Consider the following 21,971-nt stretch of genomic DNA (forward strand, 5'->3'; position numbering starts at 1 on the left):
CTAGTAGGAAAAGACCTGGAATAGAAGAAAGTCATCCAAATGGAATGTTTTCCTGTATGTCCAGTTCAGCATAAGTAGCACGTACACTTAATAATAGTAATAAAGTCACTTCTTTTTTAGCTTCAGTTTCTGACAACTACGGTACCACTCAACAGCCAAAAGCACCTGTTCAGTGGCCCCACATATAGAATCAGTAGTCTTCAAAGTAGAGGAATTGGTATGCAAATAATAACTGGAACTGTTGATTTTTAAAGGAAGCCTGCATTGTTTACATGATGGTCAGATAATTAGGTACGTTTATGACGTACAATCACCGCATTCTGTTACAGTTCTGTTATTTAAACTCGCTTCTTACTCACAGAAAGAAACTAGGAGATCTTCCCAACCCTCCAGCATTATTACAAAAATCCCCCAAATGCTCACAATTTTATCAAAATAGTGTCTTTTTGTTGTCCAATGAAAAGCACCTTTTATTACAAATTTGATACATCTGCTGTCAAATAAGTATGCCTCCAGTGTAAATCAAAGAAAATAGTTCTTTTGATATTTCACAGAAGTGCATCTAATTAAAAACCTATCTATGAAATCATCATAACTAATAATTAACATTAAAATACTTTTTAAAAACTATGAAAAATTTAAATTATTATAAGAGGACAAAACCATTAATATTAAGCTTTGCAAAAATCTTGCATTTGATACTAAGAAAACTCTTCATAATGAGCGGCCAATGTAAAATGATTCTGTTTACAAAAGAATCTCCTTTTTTTTCCTAAACAGATCTGGCAAAATACATACAATCATTCCATTTAACAACTCCAATAAAATAATGTTCAGCACAGCTAAAAATTTGACAACAGCCGACCTTCGGCATTATTATCTTTATTAATTTTCACGTTAAAACACAGAGGGATAATGTAATGGGGTGTGTGTCATGTGGGAGGTTTCCTATTAGACTGCAGTATATGTATTTCCAGTAGCACTGCACTGTCTGATAGTCTGAGTAGTTGCAACGATGTGCTCATTATGAATTGGGTTCAGGAGGTTCTGCTGTACTCCACTCTCGAGCACTGGTTGCATGCAGCCCACTTGGAACGCCTGGTTTAGCTCTGTTTTCTCCCTCTTGGTTGATGGCTCTCCATTTTCATCCAGCTCTTCATCTATTTCGCTTTCAACTTCACTGCCCTCATCTGCACAAACAAACCACCATGAAACTAGCACAAAGGGAAAAAATTCTAATACAAGGGCCTTTATTTTGCAAATAATTGTTGAAATACAAAACCACAGAGACGACTAGTTATCTGATAAAGAACAAATTGAAAATATAAAATTTTAATGGGAAATCAATGATTATCTCAAATAGGTAAACAGACTCTTAGCTTTGATTGCTTGAAACACACACTGTTGGTACAGTATGTGGAAAAACCAACTGCAGTCTCAAAATCTCTAACAAACAATGTTAACTTCACATTGCAAAATGCTTCTCCTCTAAGACGTGATGAACAAGAGTTGTTCTTCCTGGTTACAGATAGAGAAATGGAGACAAAGATATTTGGGATGACTTGACCCCAAATTCTGACATAAATTCTTATACTCACTCGCTGAGTGATCTGGGGTCAAATTACTCAACTAGTCAGTATAAGAATGTATGTCAAAATATGGCCTGAAAAGGTTGTAAGGAAATAATTGCTTTATATCCTCTTCAGTGACGAATTACCTGACCACTAATTGCACGCAATTCTGCCTTCTTCACTTAGCAAAACAGTTACTACAGATAAACATACATAAGGATACCCCTGTCTTTTTTCCACAGATATTACCCTTCTCTGTCCTATCAAACACAACTACATTCTGTGGAAAAACTGAAATATTTGTTAATTATTTGTCAATAATTAACATCTTTAAAATATATTCTTATTTTAAAACAAACCTAAAATACTCTAGTCATTATTATTTGCTCCATGTTATATAGATAGCTTATTGTGTCCATATAATACATTAATGTGTAACATAGACATGTCCTTTAAAGCATGATACAGCTCTAGATTCTGTTTTACTGTATTTTGAGCAAAGTAAGTCCTTATGTTTTAAGAGAGACATTAGCTTTATACAAAATTATACATGGAAGAGATTAAAACACTTACCTTTATCCATATTTCCAGGGGACACAGCATTTAAATCACCGAACTGCAAAATAAACAACAAAAAAAAAAAACCAAAACCAAACCTGGACACAGTCTTAAGCAAATGCGAACCTAGAGTAAGTGTGATTGAACAGTTCTGTGCTCCACTGGTTTGAGGCTAGCCTTCAAACCCGTGATCTTGGCTGCAGCTATATCCACAGTACAGCAATTCATTTTCCATTCCATCCTAGTCTTGTGCTTATTAAGACAATTATCACTAAGTAAACCCTCAAAAATTAAAATGGGGAAGAACAAACTTTTAAAAATTACTTCATTAGAGCCTCTGTTGCTTAAAGTGAGCCATAAATTGACTGCCATCCATTCTGAACTGCCAATATTTAACAAAGAATTCTTCTTAAAATTTTCCAGAGACAACTTCAATTTTGCTTGAACAAAAACGAAGGATGCATCACAGTGTTGCAAATCTACCCAGAAGGTAGATGAAAGGGACTGCTGAGAAAGGGTTTCCAATTTGGTAGCCAATTTACTTGCATCGAAAAAAAGACCTTTTCCAAAATGTTCCTCACAAGCTAGACATACAACCTTCCTCTCTTTGCTTCCCTGAAACCTCTAAGTTTCTCTTGAATAAGAACCAACAGAGCAAAATGCCCTCAATGAATCTCAAATGAAAGGAGTACATTATTTAGATAAATACATTTCTAACCATAAATGATACCACTCTTTTTCAGAAAAAAATTGCCAATACTTGTGTCCAAAGCTGAGAGAACAGGAAAGGAAAAAAACCAGAATGTTTTTCTCAGCCGCCACACCAATTTATACTTTCTTACAGTGTTTGTCAGACCATGCTCTTAGACTTCCTCATTTTATTTCAGTCACAGTTACTGAATACACAGAAACAGAAAAAGACATTTAATGAGTATTTACTACTTCTATTCTGCCTGTCTCACCTCCAAACATTTTGGGTTACGTATTTCATCATAACATCTCCATCTTCGCTCTAATTAAAACTTTTTAGAAGACCCTACACTACATTTATATCTAACTTACACAGTGTCTGTTAAGAAGACAAGAGTGTAGTAACTGTATACTTGCATAGTAACTTACTGCAAATATAAAGCAAAGAGAAGGCTTATAGATTATTAGTTGGTCACTAAGTGGAAATATCACTTCTTAGTTCTTCTTAAACATGTTAGGCCACATGATGTAAAATCATTAGATAAATAAAGCCGAGACTTCCAATTTCTCTTGAAAGTATAGCGTCTATTTATAGTATATATGAACCTACAAATATTCTTGGAGGAAGAATGATTTTTGATGCCAAATCAACTCACAAAATGACATGCAATTTATCAGTAACATAGAATATGATAGAGTGTCTCCCAAGTGTAAAAATGTAACAAATCTGTCCCATTAACTAACTAGCATGTTTTCAAATACATCCATTTTCAAGCACTTTTGAAGTGCAATTTTTTGATAACAATTCATGCATTCCTCACCATCTCACTCAAAATAAAAGTTTAGATGAACTACTGGAAAGGAGCGATGAGATAAACTTTGTTTTGCAGATGCCATAAATGAGTATAAAAACTAGATGAGACTCTTGTTCTGTTTTTTAAACCCAAAATCTTTGAACCTGTGAAAGTCCACGGTGTAGCAAACCTCTAGGTATGTCTGCGCTGGTTTAATGACATGTTTGTGAACAGCACCCTACAAGACAAAATTCTTCATGTAAGCCGTCCTTCCTAAATCAATGAGGGTACTCAGTCCACTTGTATTAGCATTTGTGTGGGAATTCAAAACGTGCAAATAACATAAACAGATCCATGTAATCCTACTATTCTGTTCTTTTTTGATTTTCTCATAAAATAGTTATCAAAAACTGGAAAAGGGTCGGTATGCTGATCAACATTTTTCAAACTGTGTACATGGTAAAGGAGCAAGCTCTTTTGGACATACTTGGTTGCTAGAATTCAATGATTTTAGTACTCCAACAATTAACCAATGAAAAAAAGTTCGAAACCATTGTATTTGTAACCCAGCCTATTGTTATATTGCACAACATACTAAAGCTCCACATAAATGCTTAAAAAATTTGCAAAGACACACACCCAAATTCATCACTAAATCTACCAATCTAGTCTCTTACATATTATCTTACCTCTCCCATAACTGCAATAGGTGTCTCTCCTGTTGCCTGAGCAACACGATGTTCTACTAAGTAAAACATGTATTCATCGTAAAGCAAGCGGATCAGATGAAAAGAGCCAAAGCTAGCAGCACTGCGCAAGGTTAAATCTCGAATCACCATTGAGCTATTCAAAAATAGAAAAATATATATATTTATGTATTATATGCCATGATAATTTTAACACTTATCCATGTAGACATTTCACCTCAAAAACAATATTCTCAAAAGCAACGTTATCCACAAATGTCTGATTTACGGTGTCTTCAGAAATAGATGTCCAAGGAAGACAATCATTTTGCTTCTCTTCTTTTCCTGAAGGTATTGTTGGACACCACTTTACAAAGGAAATAACCAGACTGTGCAGTTTTCAGTTTTCCTTTGTTTTCATATATGCATAACTACCAATACTTGAGCATGTGTAAAACCTAACTTGAAAGAAGCCTTTGTTTAAAACATAAAAAACTAAAATAGTAGGAAAACTATTTGATTTTAAACAAACTAATTCTTAAATAGTGTCTGTTGTGCCCACCTTCCCAGTACAAATGTTTTAATTGCTACGATTTTAAAACTTTGAAACTTAAAATTACAAAAATGTAGGCTTGTCTGTATATATGCTAATGACGAATGCTGCTATCTTCAGCAAATAGTTGCTACAGATATTTTGAAGAACAAGGTTTACTCTGATAACTGTTTCAATAAGCAGCTAACATGGAATGCTTGTCTTAATGTTCTTTTCAGACATTAAACCCATGTTTTCTCTTCCTTATCTAATAAAGACAGATACCACAGTGTTTTAATAAACAATATTTAAACAGTGACTTAATAATTGTGTAATTATTCAACCCGAAAATTTCATACTATGTTTCTAACTCAGGACAAAATTCCACCTGCACTCATTTGCACATGGCCTTTAAAACAATAAACAAGGATCACTTAAAGTCCCTGCCATTTAGCAAGTAGCCCTGAGTTCAAGGTTAACAATAATAATTTTTTAAAAAAACCTTCATGTTTTTCATGACTTATTGAGCCACTGCTTGATACTACATCTGTCAACTTTCCTACACTGAATCATTCAGCAAATAATAGACTATTTGGAATATTTTAGAAGTCTATTAAATACTACCTGTAGAAAGACCATTTTAACAGAAATTGCCGTGCTGCTTTAGGAAAGCTGGGTCTTCCTTCGTATGGTTTCAATGCTTGCATCATTACATTATCAAGCCAGGCAGCCCACTGCTCCAGAGTGCTCTGCTGTTGAAGAGTCATCTTGAAATCTGTTTCTAGTCTCTGAACCATGTTGTCATCACACTGGCACACCCAGGAAGCCTGCTCCTGTTAACAGCACATGGCAGCTCTTGAATTAACAACACATAAGCCAAAGTACAGGCTGTAATTCCTTCTCAAAGATTAAGCAATTCAATGGATGAAAAAAACAAAACCCACTTACTAAACAAACAAAAAAAGTTTTTATTTTTATGTCTATCGTAATTTTGTTGAAAGCAAATAGGTAGAAAAAGCATAACATACAAGAGCAGACATTAAATAAAGAAATGAGAATAAACAATGAAAATTACATGTTATGTTGTAGTCTCCCACACTCATTTTCAAAAAAAGGCTTCTACTTTCCTAATTAATCATTTTTCTACTGAAATATTTGTGACTTGTCATTTTTGTCACGGACTAAGGCAGGGCAAGCAGAAAGAATAGTTACATGGGGGGATAAGTAATAAAAGTAGCAGCAAGAAATCAAGTGCAAGGTTCCATTAGTTCTGAAGAAGTTAAGTTTAAAGACAATTTCTGTTATAACATAAAAGAAAGCTTTGTACATACACAAGGATTGTTTAGTTTGCTGACTATTGGCAGTAACAGATCAGACATAACTTAAAGTACCACATAAACTGCACAGTAATGGAGAAACACACTCTGCATATAATAATAAGCAATTTAGTCAGTGCTATCAAGTTTAAACAGGCTAGCCAGTCAATTCAGAAACTAAGAAACAAAAATGAACATTCAGTAAATACAAGCCATATCCTTAAACTCTGTGCCAAGTTAACACCTCATTCACAGACTCTGTACCCACGTTATCATATTACAATACATAATATACCATATCTTTGGCCAAGTACTCTTGACTGACTTTTGTTAAGATACTTAACAAATAATTGAAAAACTTGTTCACAAGGAAAAGAGACAAATATAGAACTACCAGTACTCTGTAACATTTCACTTGGCAGGGCAAAAAGAAAAAAATACTTTTCCTCAGAGGAGCAGAAACATGTGGAGAAATTGAGCTTAGTGAAAAGATAGATTTACATTATATAGCTAACTAGAAACTAGTTCTAATCTGTACTAATCTAATCAATTACTCATGAGATCTTGTAAATTTAAGCACAGGCATTTAGGTGAAGTACACTAACAGTATTGTCTTTGAAATAATGAAAAAGTCTACTAAAAACAAGAGACATTTGGAAGCTCTGCTACTATCTGAGATCTAATTCTAAAGAGTCATTTCTGCTATTACTAAGAGGTCATTCATGGTACCCATTCTAAGAATGTATTTGCTCTACCTTTGCACAGAAGTTGGAAGCATACGTGTACCTCAAGACAGCACACAGTAATTCCGAGCTCTTACTTTCCTAAAGTGTAAACTGTCATATTTGGACTAAATCACTACATATACGAATCAGCAAAATGTTCTCACTTCACTTTCTTCATAGAATAATGACAGCTAACAATAAAGTTCAAAATCACAGAGGAAATAATACTTTTTTTTAAACAAGCATGTTATTTAAAGCTATGTTTTACCTGAACATTGGCAAAGTCAACGCGGTTAAGATCACTGAGCATCTGGTTGATTTGAGAAGTATTTTGCAGCACAGCTCGAGCTGCTTGAGCCAGGTGATTAAGAGATGTGTATCTTCGCAGAGTCTGGGCAAAGGCACTTACAGCGGCAACCTATGAATAAATTAATTTATTTTTAAATATTGAGCTCTTTGTCTGTAGATTAATTCTACAGACAGTCTTTACCTTCATTTTAATATTCTATATGAGTCCTCCTATGTGAATTACATCCATGTAGCAGATCAAATAATGTCTTCCTTATAATTTTTTGACCAAACTAGTTATTTCCTCTCCCATTATTTGATGTTTGATGCTAAACATGTAATTTAGCGTTAAAATGCTTTTGAATGCTACTGCCCACTTGGTTTACCACTGTGAGAATAATACTGCAACAGTTTTGTCTACCTTGGTTTGTATCATCCTCTGTGGAATATTGTTCATGGCATTTGAAAGCCAACCTTCAAGGCTTTTTGCAAAATTGCGAATGGCTTGGGTCAAGGCACCTGTGCATTAAAGAGTAAAAACAAAATGAAAAGAAAGCAATGTACCTTTCTTGAAATGGTTTGCATTCTCAGTACTTACATACTTAATGTTCAGGTCTGCTGCTTTCAAGTTCTAAAAGACAAACCCAGCGCAGGTTCAAAATGCCTTATTCCGATATAGATGATGCAATAATGATTTTAGTTTTGGTTTAATAAGCAGTTCTGACTGCCTAACCTAATAATTTTTCAAGAAGTTTGTGACCAGCAGTATTGTTTTGGGCACTTCCATAGAAGAACATCAGTAACTGCAGCAGTTGTGATGCAAATTTCCATCACAAACTTCCAGTTAATCTAAAAAACTATTTTAAAGAGCAAAACTCTGAAAAAAAAATCCAGTTACAGGAATACTGCAGTTTCCTCAAAGAAGCCCAGAGTAACCTTAAGCCATGTCACAGTGCTGCTTACTTCAGTTTTAAGGAACGCAATCCAATATGCAGTGCTTAAGGGTGTCATCAATAAGCAAGGTATAGGACTGTGTTTCAATGACAGAAAGTGAGATTATTCAAATGACTGTGGAATCTGTGTGCATTTTTGTTTCTTTACTATAGCACCCACAGAACTGCTGAGTGGCTGACAGAGATTTAGAGGGAAACTGAAGAAGCCCTTACAGCAATCTGCGTAAGGGCTATTTTAGTTTTTCAAAGGAGGCGTACAGGAAGTATTTTCCCAAGGAACTGCACCTGGAAAAAAGAAAATTGTAACTCCTGAGTAGTAGAAACCTGGCTTTCCCATACCTACCACTTGCTCATTGACGTAATAGTATCCACTCAAATGGCTGCAAAAATGGTGAAGACAAAAGAAGAAGCCTACAGGTTTCTAAAGACTAGTAGAGAATGAATGCAACTACAGAAGTGAAGAGGAAAAAACCAGAAAGAGGAAATAACACTTACTTTTCAAGCTATTTTAGCTACATGTGAGAAGAAACAGTTCAAGCAAAGATTGATCTTGTTTTTAAATCTGAATACTCTGGTAGAGCAAGAAATCGACATTGATAGAACTTGTCTTTGAGAAATGCTCTTTTAACTTTTGAATTCCTGATGATCCTTTTTTTTTTTAAATAAAGCTTTCTACTAGCAAAGTAAATTTAGTAAAAGAAAAAACCATATTCTTCATGAAATCTTTGTCATGTCTTCAAATTTGCAGTGATAAGCATTAGAATCCCTATCAGTAATTTATACAACTGACCACACATTTGAATGCTTAGCTGAACACTATTTGATCTTACAAAGTATCTGTAGTAGCTGAACACTTTATGGTAACGGAGTTTCTTCCCCCTTGAGATTTCCACATGAGGAACAAGATTTTTTTTTTTCAATCCCGCCAATCATCTAGCTCACTTGTGCTGCTTTGTAAATTATTTCTGTGCAATTACTAATTAACTAAAAGAAAACATATTTCTTCTATTCTGCTACATAGACGAAAAGATAAACTGTGTCAATCTCTACCAAGAGCTTACTCTTTCCTTAAAAAAAGGGTATATCCGCCTTTGTAAATGGCTGACCTTCAGATTTTATATATTTCTAGTTCCAAAATTTTTTTGTATCATACATATTTACTAAATCCTAATTTTATTCGTCAGTGATATTTATATCGCTGACATCAAAAAGTCAATAAAACTTTTCTGGGAGACAGTGCCTGCAAGTATGCTTATGGAGTGTTTATTACTGCTGGAGTCACTATAACAGAAGAGGTGTTCACAGCAGGACAAAATAGCTTTGTTAGCTGCAAAGCTACTTAAAGCTCCAATTTAAAAAAAAATATTAATCCAACTCCAAAAAGTAACACTATTTTTTCAAAGAAAGGCAATGTAGGAGTTAGGAGGCTTATAGTGGGTTTCTAACATGATTTCTTTATAATATTTAGCACAGCATATGCAAGACAATAAATGCTTTGTTAAAGAGTTCAACTTTCTTCACAGAAATTCATTTTCTACTAAAAATAGCCATAAAAATACACTGCTGGAGCAATGATGGATTCTAGTAAAATTAACTTTGAAAAGCAGGCTCTACTCCGGTAATGGTTGAATGGCCAGACAGTTACGGACTCTTTCATGCAGGATGTATGACAGAAAGAACAGTATTGGGAATAATAATTCAGGCTAAAAATTTCTGAGTTAATTTTTCACTACCTTAACAGTCATTAAAATTGATTTCAGCAGCTACTGATAAGGAACAAAAGACTAACTGTCAAAAAATGGAACCACAAAGATCATATACATATTTTTCCCTAACTAATCAAACATTTAAACATTACAAATTTAAACTAAGAACTAATGAACTTAGTGGAAGGACCGACTGACATTAGGACACATTGGCTCAGGACCACAGGATTTTGTCTACGTCTATTGGATAGTGTAAAGCCAAGGTAAAAGGAAAACATTTTAATCTGAAAATATATTACACAGAAAAGGAAGTACCTTTAATATGAAACTATATCTGGAAAAGTAGATCTTCCAACTGCACTAAAATTCTCAGTGACTCTTAAAATACAAAGCATACATCAACTCTCAGCACAATCTCCTACACAACAAAATTAAGGATAAATGATGCACAATACTTACCTAACTTTCAAACATATTCCTAAAGCTGCCCTGTGAGGCACAAGACCATCACCACCACACCCATGCATGCACAAAAATCCTTACAAAATCTTTCAAGTGTTCAACTTACTAGGAATAGGTCTAAGGACGTCAGGAATGAGAATCTCCACCAAAGCCTGGTACATCACATGGTCACAGTTACACATCCATTTCAGAATAGATTCATTCTTGCACAGAGTAATCAGCTTTGCTTTTGGAAGTCGACTTTCTATTTCACTCAGATTGCTGATGTGAAAAAATTTAGCAAATAAATAAATGATAATGCATTTAGAGCAGGTAAAATGCTAAAATCGATTATTTTATAAAGATGTCATAGATGTCTCAACTATACTCAATGTAACTTCTTTACATGTGTCACGTAGAAATGAACTTAAAAAGTGCCTCCATAGCTCTGCTACAAGCTCATAAATTATGCAGAGGTATGAAACTTTTGGCTTAAAAGAACATTGGAAAAAGACACCTTTTCTGTAGTTGTCCAAGCAAAGAAATAAATGGATGACACGATCATTTCAAGAGTGCATTTTGGCATACAACCAGCCTGTATAAAACCACTAGACAATGTAAATTTAAAAATTAGCTTATAAAAAAAACTATTACCATGCATGTAAAATCAACAAAGTATTTTTTTGACAGTTGTATTATAGTATCAAGAGAAGCAGTGACTGAAGACGAACATTTACTGACCTTGGTTCAGTAATAGTAGTGCCATCAGGTGGAGCAGAAGGAGAATAGCGCCAGAAAGTTTGCCACAATTTTTCTATCAGGCTAAATTGAAGATTCACAACCACATCCAGTATTGCCTGAGGAAATAAAACACAGGTTATCTTCTACCCAGCTTCTCCCCACTCTCAACTCCAACTAGATCTACTGCTTTTTTTCCTTCACCATGTAGTGAAGCAAAGGCAAACTATCTGTTTCTCAAGTTACAAATAATATCTGTTTTAATACATGGATATCCATAAATTATCCATTATAAACTGGTGTGCAAAGAGACTTGAGTGCACATACAACGAAGCCTTCAGAAATGAGCATGGCCTATGGGAAGATACCAGAGGAATTCACCCAAGGAATATTTTTAATACTAGTGCAAACACAAGGGAAACCTGCTATTTTATTCATTCTCATAATTCAGTATCTGTTTGAAAGCACCTTCGAAAATAATTTAAAAAGACATATTGTTCAGTATCAAATGTGGCTAAAGCTTTCTCAATGTTTCTTTAAAAAGAGAAAAATGTTACTGCTTTTAATGTAAAAAATCATAATTTAACCTGATTTACATTTCCTGTTGACTAAACCAAAGATTTGTATGTACAATCTGAAGTCTTGTTTCTCTAACATTCTGAAAACATACATACTACTATGTTTCATTCTCAGTGCATATTATATGTAACTTTTTTTGCCCTATAAAGGAGACCCTCCAGAAAAACCTTTTTAGTAACGGTCTTTCCAATGGAATAAGCAAAATATCCTGGGAAAGTCACCTAACACTAACATGGCTGCAATATATTGGGCATTGCTGACTTGTACTGACCTTCGCTAGAAGTCATGAGCTTTAAAAAACAAATTGTTTATAGGATATACCTCACAGTGCTCTCGATAAAGACTCTGCAGTGATTTGATGTCCTCAAAGGTAGTACCATCTGGTAGAGAAGATATTTCAACTTCTCCAAATTCTGGAAGTACTCGAGATGCATCTGTTTCCATGACAACATAATGAAAGAAGGCTATTGTGAACAGTGCCAGTTATGGTATGATTAAGAAAAAATTCAAGGATGATGCAAAGAAAGAAATTCCAAAAGGTCATAATGTTCAAAGAGAAAAGTCTTTCATATCTGCCGCACGTTAAAATTGTAAACAAATTCAGATCTAATTTTTTAACCAGAAAGAAATATATAAATATTCTTGAAGACCGTAAGAAGATGCCATGTACATACTACATCTATAATGAAAAGCTAACACACGTTTCCAGAATATTACAGGATGAAGAAAAATGACTATGTCAGTATATGGAAGATTAATCCTTGAATATTTTTCTTCTTGTTCAACTAAAGAGTTTCTATGTAGCCAGTTACGATGAGGCTTAGTATTCTCAATATACCTTTTTATTTGAAAATTGCTAGACTTTCAAGTAGAGCCAAAGTGTTTTTACTATTTATCACAAATGTTTCCAAGAGACAAGCAGATACAAGAAAAAAGTGCTGGACTGAAAGGTACCTGGGAAAGACAAAACTTTTCAATGCTATTCTTATGTTCCCAAAGATTTCAATAAAGGCAAAACTAGGCCAGAGAATTCGGTGCTTGAAAATAAGTGTACACCTTCTGCAATAACACAGCTGAAGTCTTTCTACATAATCAAGTAACTAAATTACTGTTTGTTCCCTAAACTGAGAATACATGCTTAGCTGGATCAATGAATCCACTAACGGGACATTTTTAAACATGAACTTTGGGTTTCTGGTTGAAACTATTCGGCTCTTTCCACTTACAACACTACAGCAAGCTTTCAAAACAGCCTCTGCTGGATGGCCAACCTGCAACAGTAATGCAACACCTCTGTGCCCCCTTTTATGAAATCAAATGCACTGTGTTGCACGTGCAGGGATCAACTTTCATGGCAGGAATTTCAATTTGCATGTCTAGTATAACTTTGCACAGCAACTGCATTGTGATTTATATAATATTAAATATACCTCACAAGTACATAAATTGGGTGTTTTTCCTTTTATGCTTACATGATATGTATTAAATATTACATAAAGCTCACAACACACAACATGTCATTTAAGTGCCATTTTTTCTGTTGTAAGGATGTTAAAGAGGGCACAATAACTCAGAAGTTCAGAAGCAACTCCTGTACTTACGTGACTTGATATTCACAGTGATAATGAAATTCGTCTTATTTATACAGCAGAATGAAACCTGCTTTCATACCTAAAAACTGTTGATGGTGCTGACTTTGGGCAATTACAGTTTGTTCAACAGATGCACCTGTCTGTTGACTACTTCCTGTGAAGCCATCTGCAACTCCATCCACTTTCTGCATGGGCTTATACCTACAAAAATATCAAGAACAAAAATATTAAATTATCCTTTCTGATCACTTCCTGATAAATAAGATCATACAATCGATGTTCGCTCCAATTTTGCTCAAAATAAATTTTACACATTTTTATTTATTCTGTAAATAACAGAAGAAACAATTACTAAGGGAAACTAGAGCATTAAAAATGCATTACAGAATTGATAAAGGTGATATTACAGCACCACTGCCAAGTTCTTGTGAAATTTAGCTTAGGAACAGCATACCAAAAGACCAGCTAATTTACACCAAAGGGAATCAAATCCTTCCCTTTCCAAATAGCTTGACTTCCTAATAATTATGTAATTAAAAAATAATGTCATAACTTTACACTGGTCTCACTTTGCAGTTAATTTAGAAGACAACTTCCATTATCTTAACCGTGACTTAACTTCATTAACAGAGACAGGCTAATAACTTCATGACTAAAATCCATATTCATTAATAAGATAAGACAGAAAGGGGAAACCTTCAAACTGCTTGTTTTGAAATGCCCATAGGAAATTGGTGGGGAAAAGAAACAAGCTGAAAACTGTGAGAAGCCAAAATAGACTGACCGTCACCAGACAGACGAAAAATAGATAGGAGCTTTTCCCATTGTATTTTCTACAGATTTTGTTATTTGCTTGTACTGTTGCCATGCTGCTACCATTTGGATTTTACTTAAAGTCTTAGAATTCAGTATTTTTCTGAGAAATCCAACTCATGCTGTTTTGCAATTTATAATGTTCTTTTTTCTTAAAAACTAAGGTTTCTATCCTTCTGTAGGGGTTCTAGAAAGAAACAGAACTAAGCTCTAAGGATTAACTTCTATTTTATTTTTATTTTAAATCTATTAATGTGATTTATCACTAGGAGTTCACTAACACCTGTGAGAAACAAGTTAATGTACCAAACTATGTAACAAAATGGTGATCTTATGTGTAACAATGTGTCAAGTATGCTAAAGCATTTTACTACGGTATGGAAAAAAAATGTTGCCATTGATGGTCCTAGGTGAAAAAAAAAAGCAAAAAAACCCCAGCTTTTAAAATTAGCAGAAAGCAAAAGTTGATTGAAATAGTTTGAAACCGCATAGTCAACACATACTAAAGCTGTTAACTATAGGAAAACTCAAATGCTTTAAAAATTACTGAAGATGGAAAATTTGCAAGTTACAAAGAAATATGTCAGAAGCATTTGGATGCTATCATAAAGTTTTGGTGTGTAGGTCAAGTTTGTACTAGTTGCTTTATAGCGTTTGAAGAAGATAGAAACATTTCCAAGTACACTGTTGTCCATATATCATACAGCCTCCAAAATAATGCAGAGGCTATACTTCCGTGAAAGCATGTTTGTCTGAAATCAAATACGGTAAAACTGTGAAGAGATTTAGGGAATGTAAATTTATCTTGCGTGCTTTTAAAACATCTCTCCTCGGTCCAATAGGCATTGTTGAGATATGTCTAATCTAGAAGCCTAAGCAGGACTTCGTAGTTTTTTAAGCCACAATCTCCTCAGCATCATCACCTTCCTTTACACAAAATATCTGTGCCTGTTCAAGAGAAAGACTGGATTTTTTCAGAACTACTCCCTAATGAAGTTGGTGAGTAGTTTATCATGTAAGTTTTCTTAACATCATTTTAGGAGATTGTGTCTTAACAAACCTTTAGGACAGTTTTACAGATGTCAGTGTCAGTTCAACTGCAATACCTTGCTCTCTCTCTTCAGAAAAAATACCACTATAAAAACGCATAACTTCTCTGTGTCCAAGCCCTTTTTTATAAAGTTCTGTAAATACTTGATGCATGGGACACGTATTAGCTTTGTTTAAAGGTAATGTTTGACTGAACAATATATCCAGGAAACATGAAAACACAGGAAAGATAACAGTAGAAAAATATACATTATTTCCTACATAAACACATACAGTAAATGACATCTATAGGAAGTGGTGAATAATGATTTTTGGCTAGAACAATAATATATGTGTTAGCTGAATGCTGTAATGTACATAAGATGACAATAGAATTATATTTATTTAACAAATCTTGGCTGAATTCAGCTCTGTAAATGAAAGCAAAAATGTATAATCATTGTGTGCAAGAACCAAATGATATATTTGAAATTAACTTGGAAAGCTGGATGTTTACTGCTGGAAATAGAAAGCACACATTGTTACGAATACCCTAAAGAAAAGATAAGGATACTTGTATTAAGTTGCCTAGACTAGGCCATAAAGATGATTCACCTTCTGAGCCACAAGATTCTACTCATTAAGAGCTAAATGAAAACAGGCTAAAAATTAAACTTGACTTTAGGAATTTTATCTCTGATACATTTCCCTTAAATGATCTGACAAGGAATGCTTATGGAAAAGAGATTTTGTAATAAGATTGTACTTTAAAGAGGCAAGTGTTTAGTGCCATATTATATTGTGCTAATATATTTGGCATAATATTCAGGTTGGATATTACTTTAATTTATTTCTTCTTAGCAATCTTTGTCTGATGTCCATTCACTGTTAGTCAGGCCTGTGTTTGATCTCAAAGTGATGAAAAACAGAACCATTTCAATATCCTGTTTTTTCCTACCCTGGAAAACATCTAAGAGTAGGATGACAGAGGCAAGTCACGCCTCCCCTTGCAAGTTTGAGCCATACAGTAGGTCCAGCTGAAAGGCAGGGTATTACCTACTATCTTCCAACAAAGAGCAGTTATTAACTGCACATTTCTTCAGTTCAAAGGTGCTTTAAGTCTCTTGATATGTGGTTGTTGTCACCAAACCACTGTTTCAGCTGGAATATAGGACTGTTAGCATCTGTGATCTGTAACTCTGTCTTTTCTTCTTACTGGAACAAAGAGGTAGTACTCCCACAACCCACGCTGATTACAATGAAGACTAAGCAACTAACAGCATTTCTTTCTATTTGAAATTTGTCTGATAAATCTCAGACCCCTCAGACTATGAATATGAACATACAAGAGCACTTTGGGATACTCAAGTTATGCAAATAGAAAAGGTGCATTACCCTCAAATTAAGGAAGGAAGAAAAATGATCTGTAGCATACATTCAGTCTAGTCTTTGCCAGAAAGGACTAGAAGTGTTTATTACATTAGATGTGTCTGATAGAGTGGTAGAATTGGTATAACCACACGGAAAAAGCGTATCGACTGCAATTTACTACTGATTTAAAAGACAAAGAACACCATTAGAAATACTAATAAAGCTGAAGAAAGAGCAATATTACCCTAATCATGCAAATTATAGTATTCGTTCCTTTAGTTATCTCTTAATAAATCCTGCTAGAATTCTTCTCTAGGATAACTATGATAATAATACATACAGAAATATATCAAACATTGAAATTAGATACTAAGCATGTTCTGTAAAGTGGAAGAAAACTAACTTCAAAAATACAAGTACACTTTTAAAATTGTGCACTGAAAATTCTAAGTCAAGCCATTTTTATATTTAGCATTTCTTTTTTCCCCAAAAAAGCCTAGCATCTGAGAGCTACAAACCTACAAGCATATCTCAGTTTCCATTAAAATTAGCCAAGCAAAATACACAGACATTTTTATTTTAAGAACGTGAAATAAAGTTGATATTGTATGATCAAAGACTACCCTAAAATTAAAGAGTAAGGCTACAAAGAGAGATGAATGGACCAAAGCTCATGACTGCTGCATGCTAGAGAATAGTTGTAATGAAGTAAACAGGCTAGACTGTGGAATAATTTAAAAAATTATTAAATCTTTTTCTAAAATGACTATTATAATCAATACATTCCAATGAGACAAAAATGTTCTGGGATCATCATACTTAGCTTTAAAACTCCCTGCTTTTGTTAGAAAATCTTGCCATTTTCTGGGTTAGAGAAGTATGAATTAAGTTAAAGTAATAGTGGCTAATGCATTTCCATTTGTCAATGAAAATCTCCTGCATCTTGTTGGATAAAGATCTTCATTCTGAAAATTTCTATATACTAATCTGGCATGCAGAGCAGAGACAATACACATTTTTCACAGTGCAGTTGTCATAGTCTGGCTAACTCCTTGTTCTCTGCATTTTATTTATTTAGGATGCTGGGATATTGGAAAGACAGAAAATGTTTTACTGAAATCTGTGTACCCTGAACTAAGCAACGAACAAAGATCCTCAGAACTACTTTGTATGAATAGTATACCAGTAGGACTATGTGAACAATGCTTCTCTTTCTAGGGTACCTAACTGGACAGCAGAAGATTTCAAGAGTGTAAAGAGATCAGCCTGTCTTTTATCTTAAAAGACAAGAAGGTAAGTAATGCAAGTTCCTGAGCAAAGAGATAAAGCTTCATCTAGGAATGTATATTGGGACAGCTGCTTTAAAGGATTTAATAGCAAAGCCATTGTTATTATTAAGATGTAACAACACGGTTGTCATTTCCGCAGTCAGCATTGCAGATGGGTGAGAGAGGCTTCCATTCCTCTGCTTTCCCTGTTCTCCTCCATCTTAGCGCTAGCCTCAATGGAAGATACTACATAACCAGCTTTCCTACTACATACAGCACAGTATTTTTCATCTAACAGCTATATTCAGCATAATTATCCAGTACCTTGTAGTTCCCACCCTTGATCAATATCTTTACAGATTCTCACAGCAGAGCTTAAGTTTGGTATGAATTGAGCTTGAATGGGAATGTGCATGTACGTGCATGTATATGTGTGTGCAAACACAAATAATGGCTTTTTGCTACACAATGCCACATGTGTGATTTCATTCAAATATAATCAGGGAATCAAGTGACAAATATGATGTTAAGAAAATGCAACTAAACATACCTAGGTGAAGAAAATAAGTGAAATATATAAGACATATGGCAGTGTTAAAAGAAAGCAATAAAGCAAATAAAACAGAAAACTAGTATTGACTCCTAGGAGTTATATAATGCAAGTTCAAAATCATAGAAGCACAGATTTGTTTAGGTTGGAAGAGACCTTTAAGATCATCAAGTCCTACCACCAATACAGCACTACCAGGTCCCACTAAACCAAGTCACTCAGCACCACATCTATATGTCTTTTAAATACCTACAGGGATGGTCACTCCACTATCACCCTGGGCAGCCTGCTCCAATGCTTCACAACTCTCTCTGTAAAGAAATTTTTCCAAATATCCAGCCTAAACGTCCCCTGGCACAACATCATGTCCTGACACTTATTACTTGGGAGAAGAGACCAGCCTCCACCTTGCTACAACCTCCTTTCAGGTAATTGTACAGAGTGGTAAGGTCTCCCTTCAGCCTGTTCTACAGTCTAAACAACCCCAATTTCCTCAGCTGCTCCTCATAGGACTTGTGCTCTAGACCCTTCATGAACTTCATTGCTCTTTGGACACGCTCCAGCACCAAAATGTCCTACTTTTAGTGAGGGGCCCAAAACTGAACACAGTATTCAAGGTGTGGCAGCTTATATGCAAAATGATATAGTAATGAAGGCCAGCAGCAAAATTTGAAATTCAAGCTCTTTCTGCTTTTCTTCAGCTTGTGAGGTAAGAACTTGATAGTTAAGAAGAGTCTGTGTATGTAACATCTCCCTTTATTATTACTTTTTGCAAATTTATGACAATTTCTAGGTAAATATTCTTTCACTTTGATAAGTTCAGGCACGTCAGCTGGGTATCTAGCAAACTTACTTTTCACAGCAGAGAAGCAGAACAAAATTTGCGCTAGAATTTCAACTTTATGAACTAGAAATATTAGTAAGTACTCATGTTAATTTCACACTTTACCTCTGTTTCTGCTGCATGGGCTGTTGTCTCATAGCCATATATTGCATGTCCTCTTGTAGTCGATTAAGAGGCGAGTCTGGCTTGACACGAATCCCATAGTAATGATATTTGGAGTTCCCCCTGTAGGAAAAAGCAAGAATTAAAAGAACAGTAACACTAGTTTTATCCATCTACATTACATTTACTTTACTATTTACGTTGTCTGGAAAATAATACCCACATACCAGGCCCGACTCTTCTGTCATACCAGTTTTACCACCTTTGGGAAATTAATTGACTCTCTTAAACAAATAGTATCCAGCATTTTAACTTGTAATCCACTTAGGTATGAAAAATAAAATGCAAATTAATACAACTTATTTAGTTACAGAGAAAGACAATTCTTAGTAATTTCCAAACAACGGTTTATGTTTTGTTTGTTGTGATAAAAATTGGCAGTGTATTTACCAAAATGTAAACACATAAACAGTCAAAACCAGGAGTAGTAAAAATATAATAACATCTGGAAAAGCATAAAACTGCAACACTAAAGACACAGAACTGACATAAAATCACTGTAATATTTAAATACAGGTTTTATTTATTTTTTGACTAGCAGAGAAGTTTCTTATAATTGTTACTTGTATTTTCTATTCTAGTTCAAAATGTCATTAATACAAACCTAGTTCCAAGTCTTCTGGTCCGTAATCCCATGAAGATCGACCGTATGAGTTTTCCAAAGGAGGCAGCATTGACTGGATCCAACTTGTGTTCCTGACAGTGTCGTAAGTAATGGTTGTAAAGGGTACTTCTGGGAAGGCTCACTCCTTCTGCAGTTTCATAGTTGTCTAAAAGCCACTGAAGCTATATCACATACAAAACAGAAAAAGACCGCACCATTGTAACTTTATTAAAAATATCTTAGCCATACAGCAGTAACTTACAGCAGTTTTGAAACCACTCTTCAGGTCTTTTAAACAACTACGTTTTTCTTCAGAGATTCCTCAAACGCTAGCTATACCATAGTGCTTTAAGATCTTCAGAATTACCAGGAAATAACAGAACCAATTGCACTTGTGACCTCAGATAAGGGTGCACTTCTTAAAATATGTTTGATTCAGTAGTACACACCAATACTTCATAACGGTATTTATGCTTTGGTGTCAAACTGTTAGCACAGCAAAGAAATAAAGTAATCATTAATGTAATTTACATAAACTGCAGAAAACAAACTCCTTGGACCACCAGTAGTTAGTTAGTGTATTGGTAAATCTGAAATAAATTTTTCTTTGCCTGATGTTAAAAAACATTACAACACTAAACTGCATAGGATATCTTTTACTTTCAGATACACATAGGAAAAAAGCTTTGCATATGTCAAAGAGCAACCTAGATAACACTGAAAATAACTGGTATGTCAATAAAGCATTAGCAGTTCAATAGCTTTCAGCTGTAGGCTGTTTGTCTTTAACTTTCAGGAGCGCTGGAATGAGATTCTTGGACAAAAAATAATCTTTTCATGCAATTATGGTAGGTAATTTTAGACATATGCAAGAAAAGTCTTTTTAAGTAAACGTCATTGGACTTTCCAAGTAGCGGATACTCATGCAACACCTCTAGCTGTCAGTAAAATACAAAAAAGTAAGAAGGACAATTTAATACTCCTAGATTCAACATCACAGGAGAATGAAAAAATAGATCAAAAATAATATACGTTGAGGACATATGTAAATTCCACTGTTTTAGTTCTTTGATATGCTAACATTTTCATTATTTTTCCCCAGTACCTACCATGGTTTCAGTTCCTTGAAATTTTCCTTTAGATATAGCTTGAATTATTCACAAATTTATTTTTCTGTTTGAATAGTACAGTGTGAACATTCAAGCTTGCTAAGATCTTACCAAAACTCTGGACTTAATATGATTTTCCAGTGAAAATGCAAACAGAGGACAATGAGTCTTCAAGAGTCGTTACAGCCTTTTACTCTGATGAACTAGATACTCACACAGATGTGTAATAATTTTCAGTTTAGTCCAGCAAAACAGTAACTAGTATAAAACTAGTGTAAACCCACAAATTATTAAGAAATAATAAAAGATATACATATGTTTTATTTATTCCTTTGCAGAATAATTCTGTTAGAGCATTGCACAAATTCTATCCCATTAATGTTCAGTGTAACATCATACAAAGAACCGGAGTATTTTATTGCGCAGTAGCCATGAAATGTTTCAGTCCTGATCTTTATCACAAAACTGTTATGTAGTAAAATAGAGATTATAACAATAATACAACCTTTTTGAATTTATATCTATGTTTTAGTCACAGTGAGAAATTCGCCAACACAAATGCAAAAACAATACTGCAAAATTTACTCTAGACCATTCAAACACCTTTTCCATATTGGCTTTTTACTGAAAGCATGCCTATAACTTTTCCACATTTCTTAAACATAAGCTCTAGAAAAACATACAGAAGTAAGACATAAACACATCCAAGACATAAAAATTTTAGCTCCGTTTGCAGGTAATTTTGCATTTCAAATAGCCAAAATGAAAAAGTACAGTTAATCATCTTTGATGATTATCAGTTACCAGATCAGTATTTTAAAAGTCTTATCCTTCACATGTGCTTCCAAATTGAACATCTATTGTTTTGAAATAAAGCTGAAGAAAAAGTATAATCGTAAACATTAACTTTCATCTGAATGTACTAAACTTATTTCACTAATGACCACACATAAGCCTGTCTGGGCTTAAAAACAAAGGTAATTATATCCTTCAACTGTTTTCTATATTTAAAAAACTAATTACATATATATATACACAAACATATATATAAA

General features: G+C 34.2%; 1 protein-coding gene across 1 annotated transcript; it reads right to left on the reverse strand.

The window, feature by feature from the left end:
* Positions 1-900: 900 nt before the first annotated feature.
* Positions 901-19,992, reverse strand: RFX3 (regulatory factor X, 3 (influences HLA class II expression); the record flags this gene model as incomplete). Its single annotated transcript, XM_010141039.1, has 12 exons — positions 901-1,190; positions 2,145-2,187; positions 4,303-4,456; positions 5,456-5,664; positions 7,141-7,290; positions 7,582-7,679; positions 10,388-10,542; positions 11,002-11,117; positions 11,899-12,011; positions 13,249-13,370; positions 19,150-19,269; positions 19,811-19,992. Coding segments are annotated over 12 exons (1,701 nt in total), but the record flags the coding sequence as incomplete, so codon positions are not given.
* Positions 19,993-21,971: the final 1,979 nt, after the last annotated feature.

The sequence above is a fragment of the Buceros rhinoceros genome, unplaced genomic scaffold (assembly GCF_000710305.1).
Source record: "Buceros rhinoceros silvestris isolate BGI_N320 unplaced genomic scaffold, ASM71030v1 scaffold10418, whole genome shotgun sequence".
NCBI classification, from domain to species: domain Eukaryota; kingdom Metazoa; phylum Chordata; class Aves; order Bucerotiformes; family Bucerotidae; genus Buceros; species Buceros rhinoceros.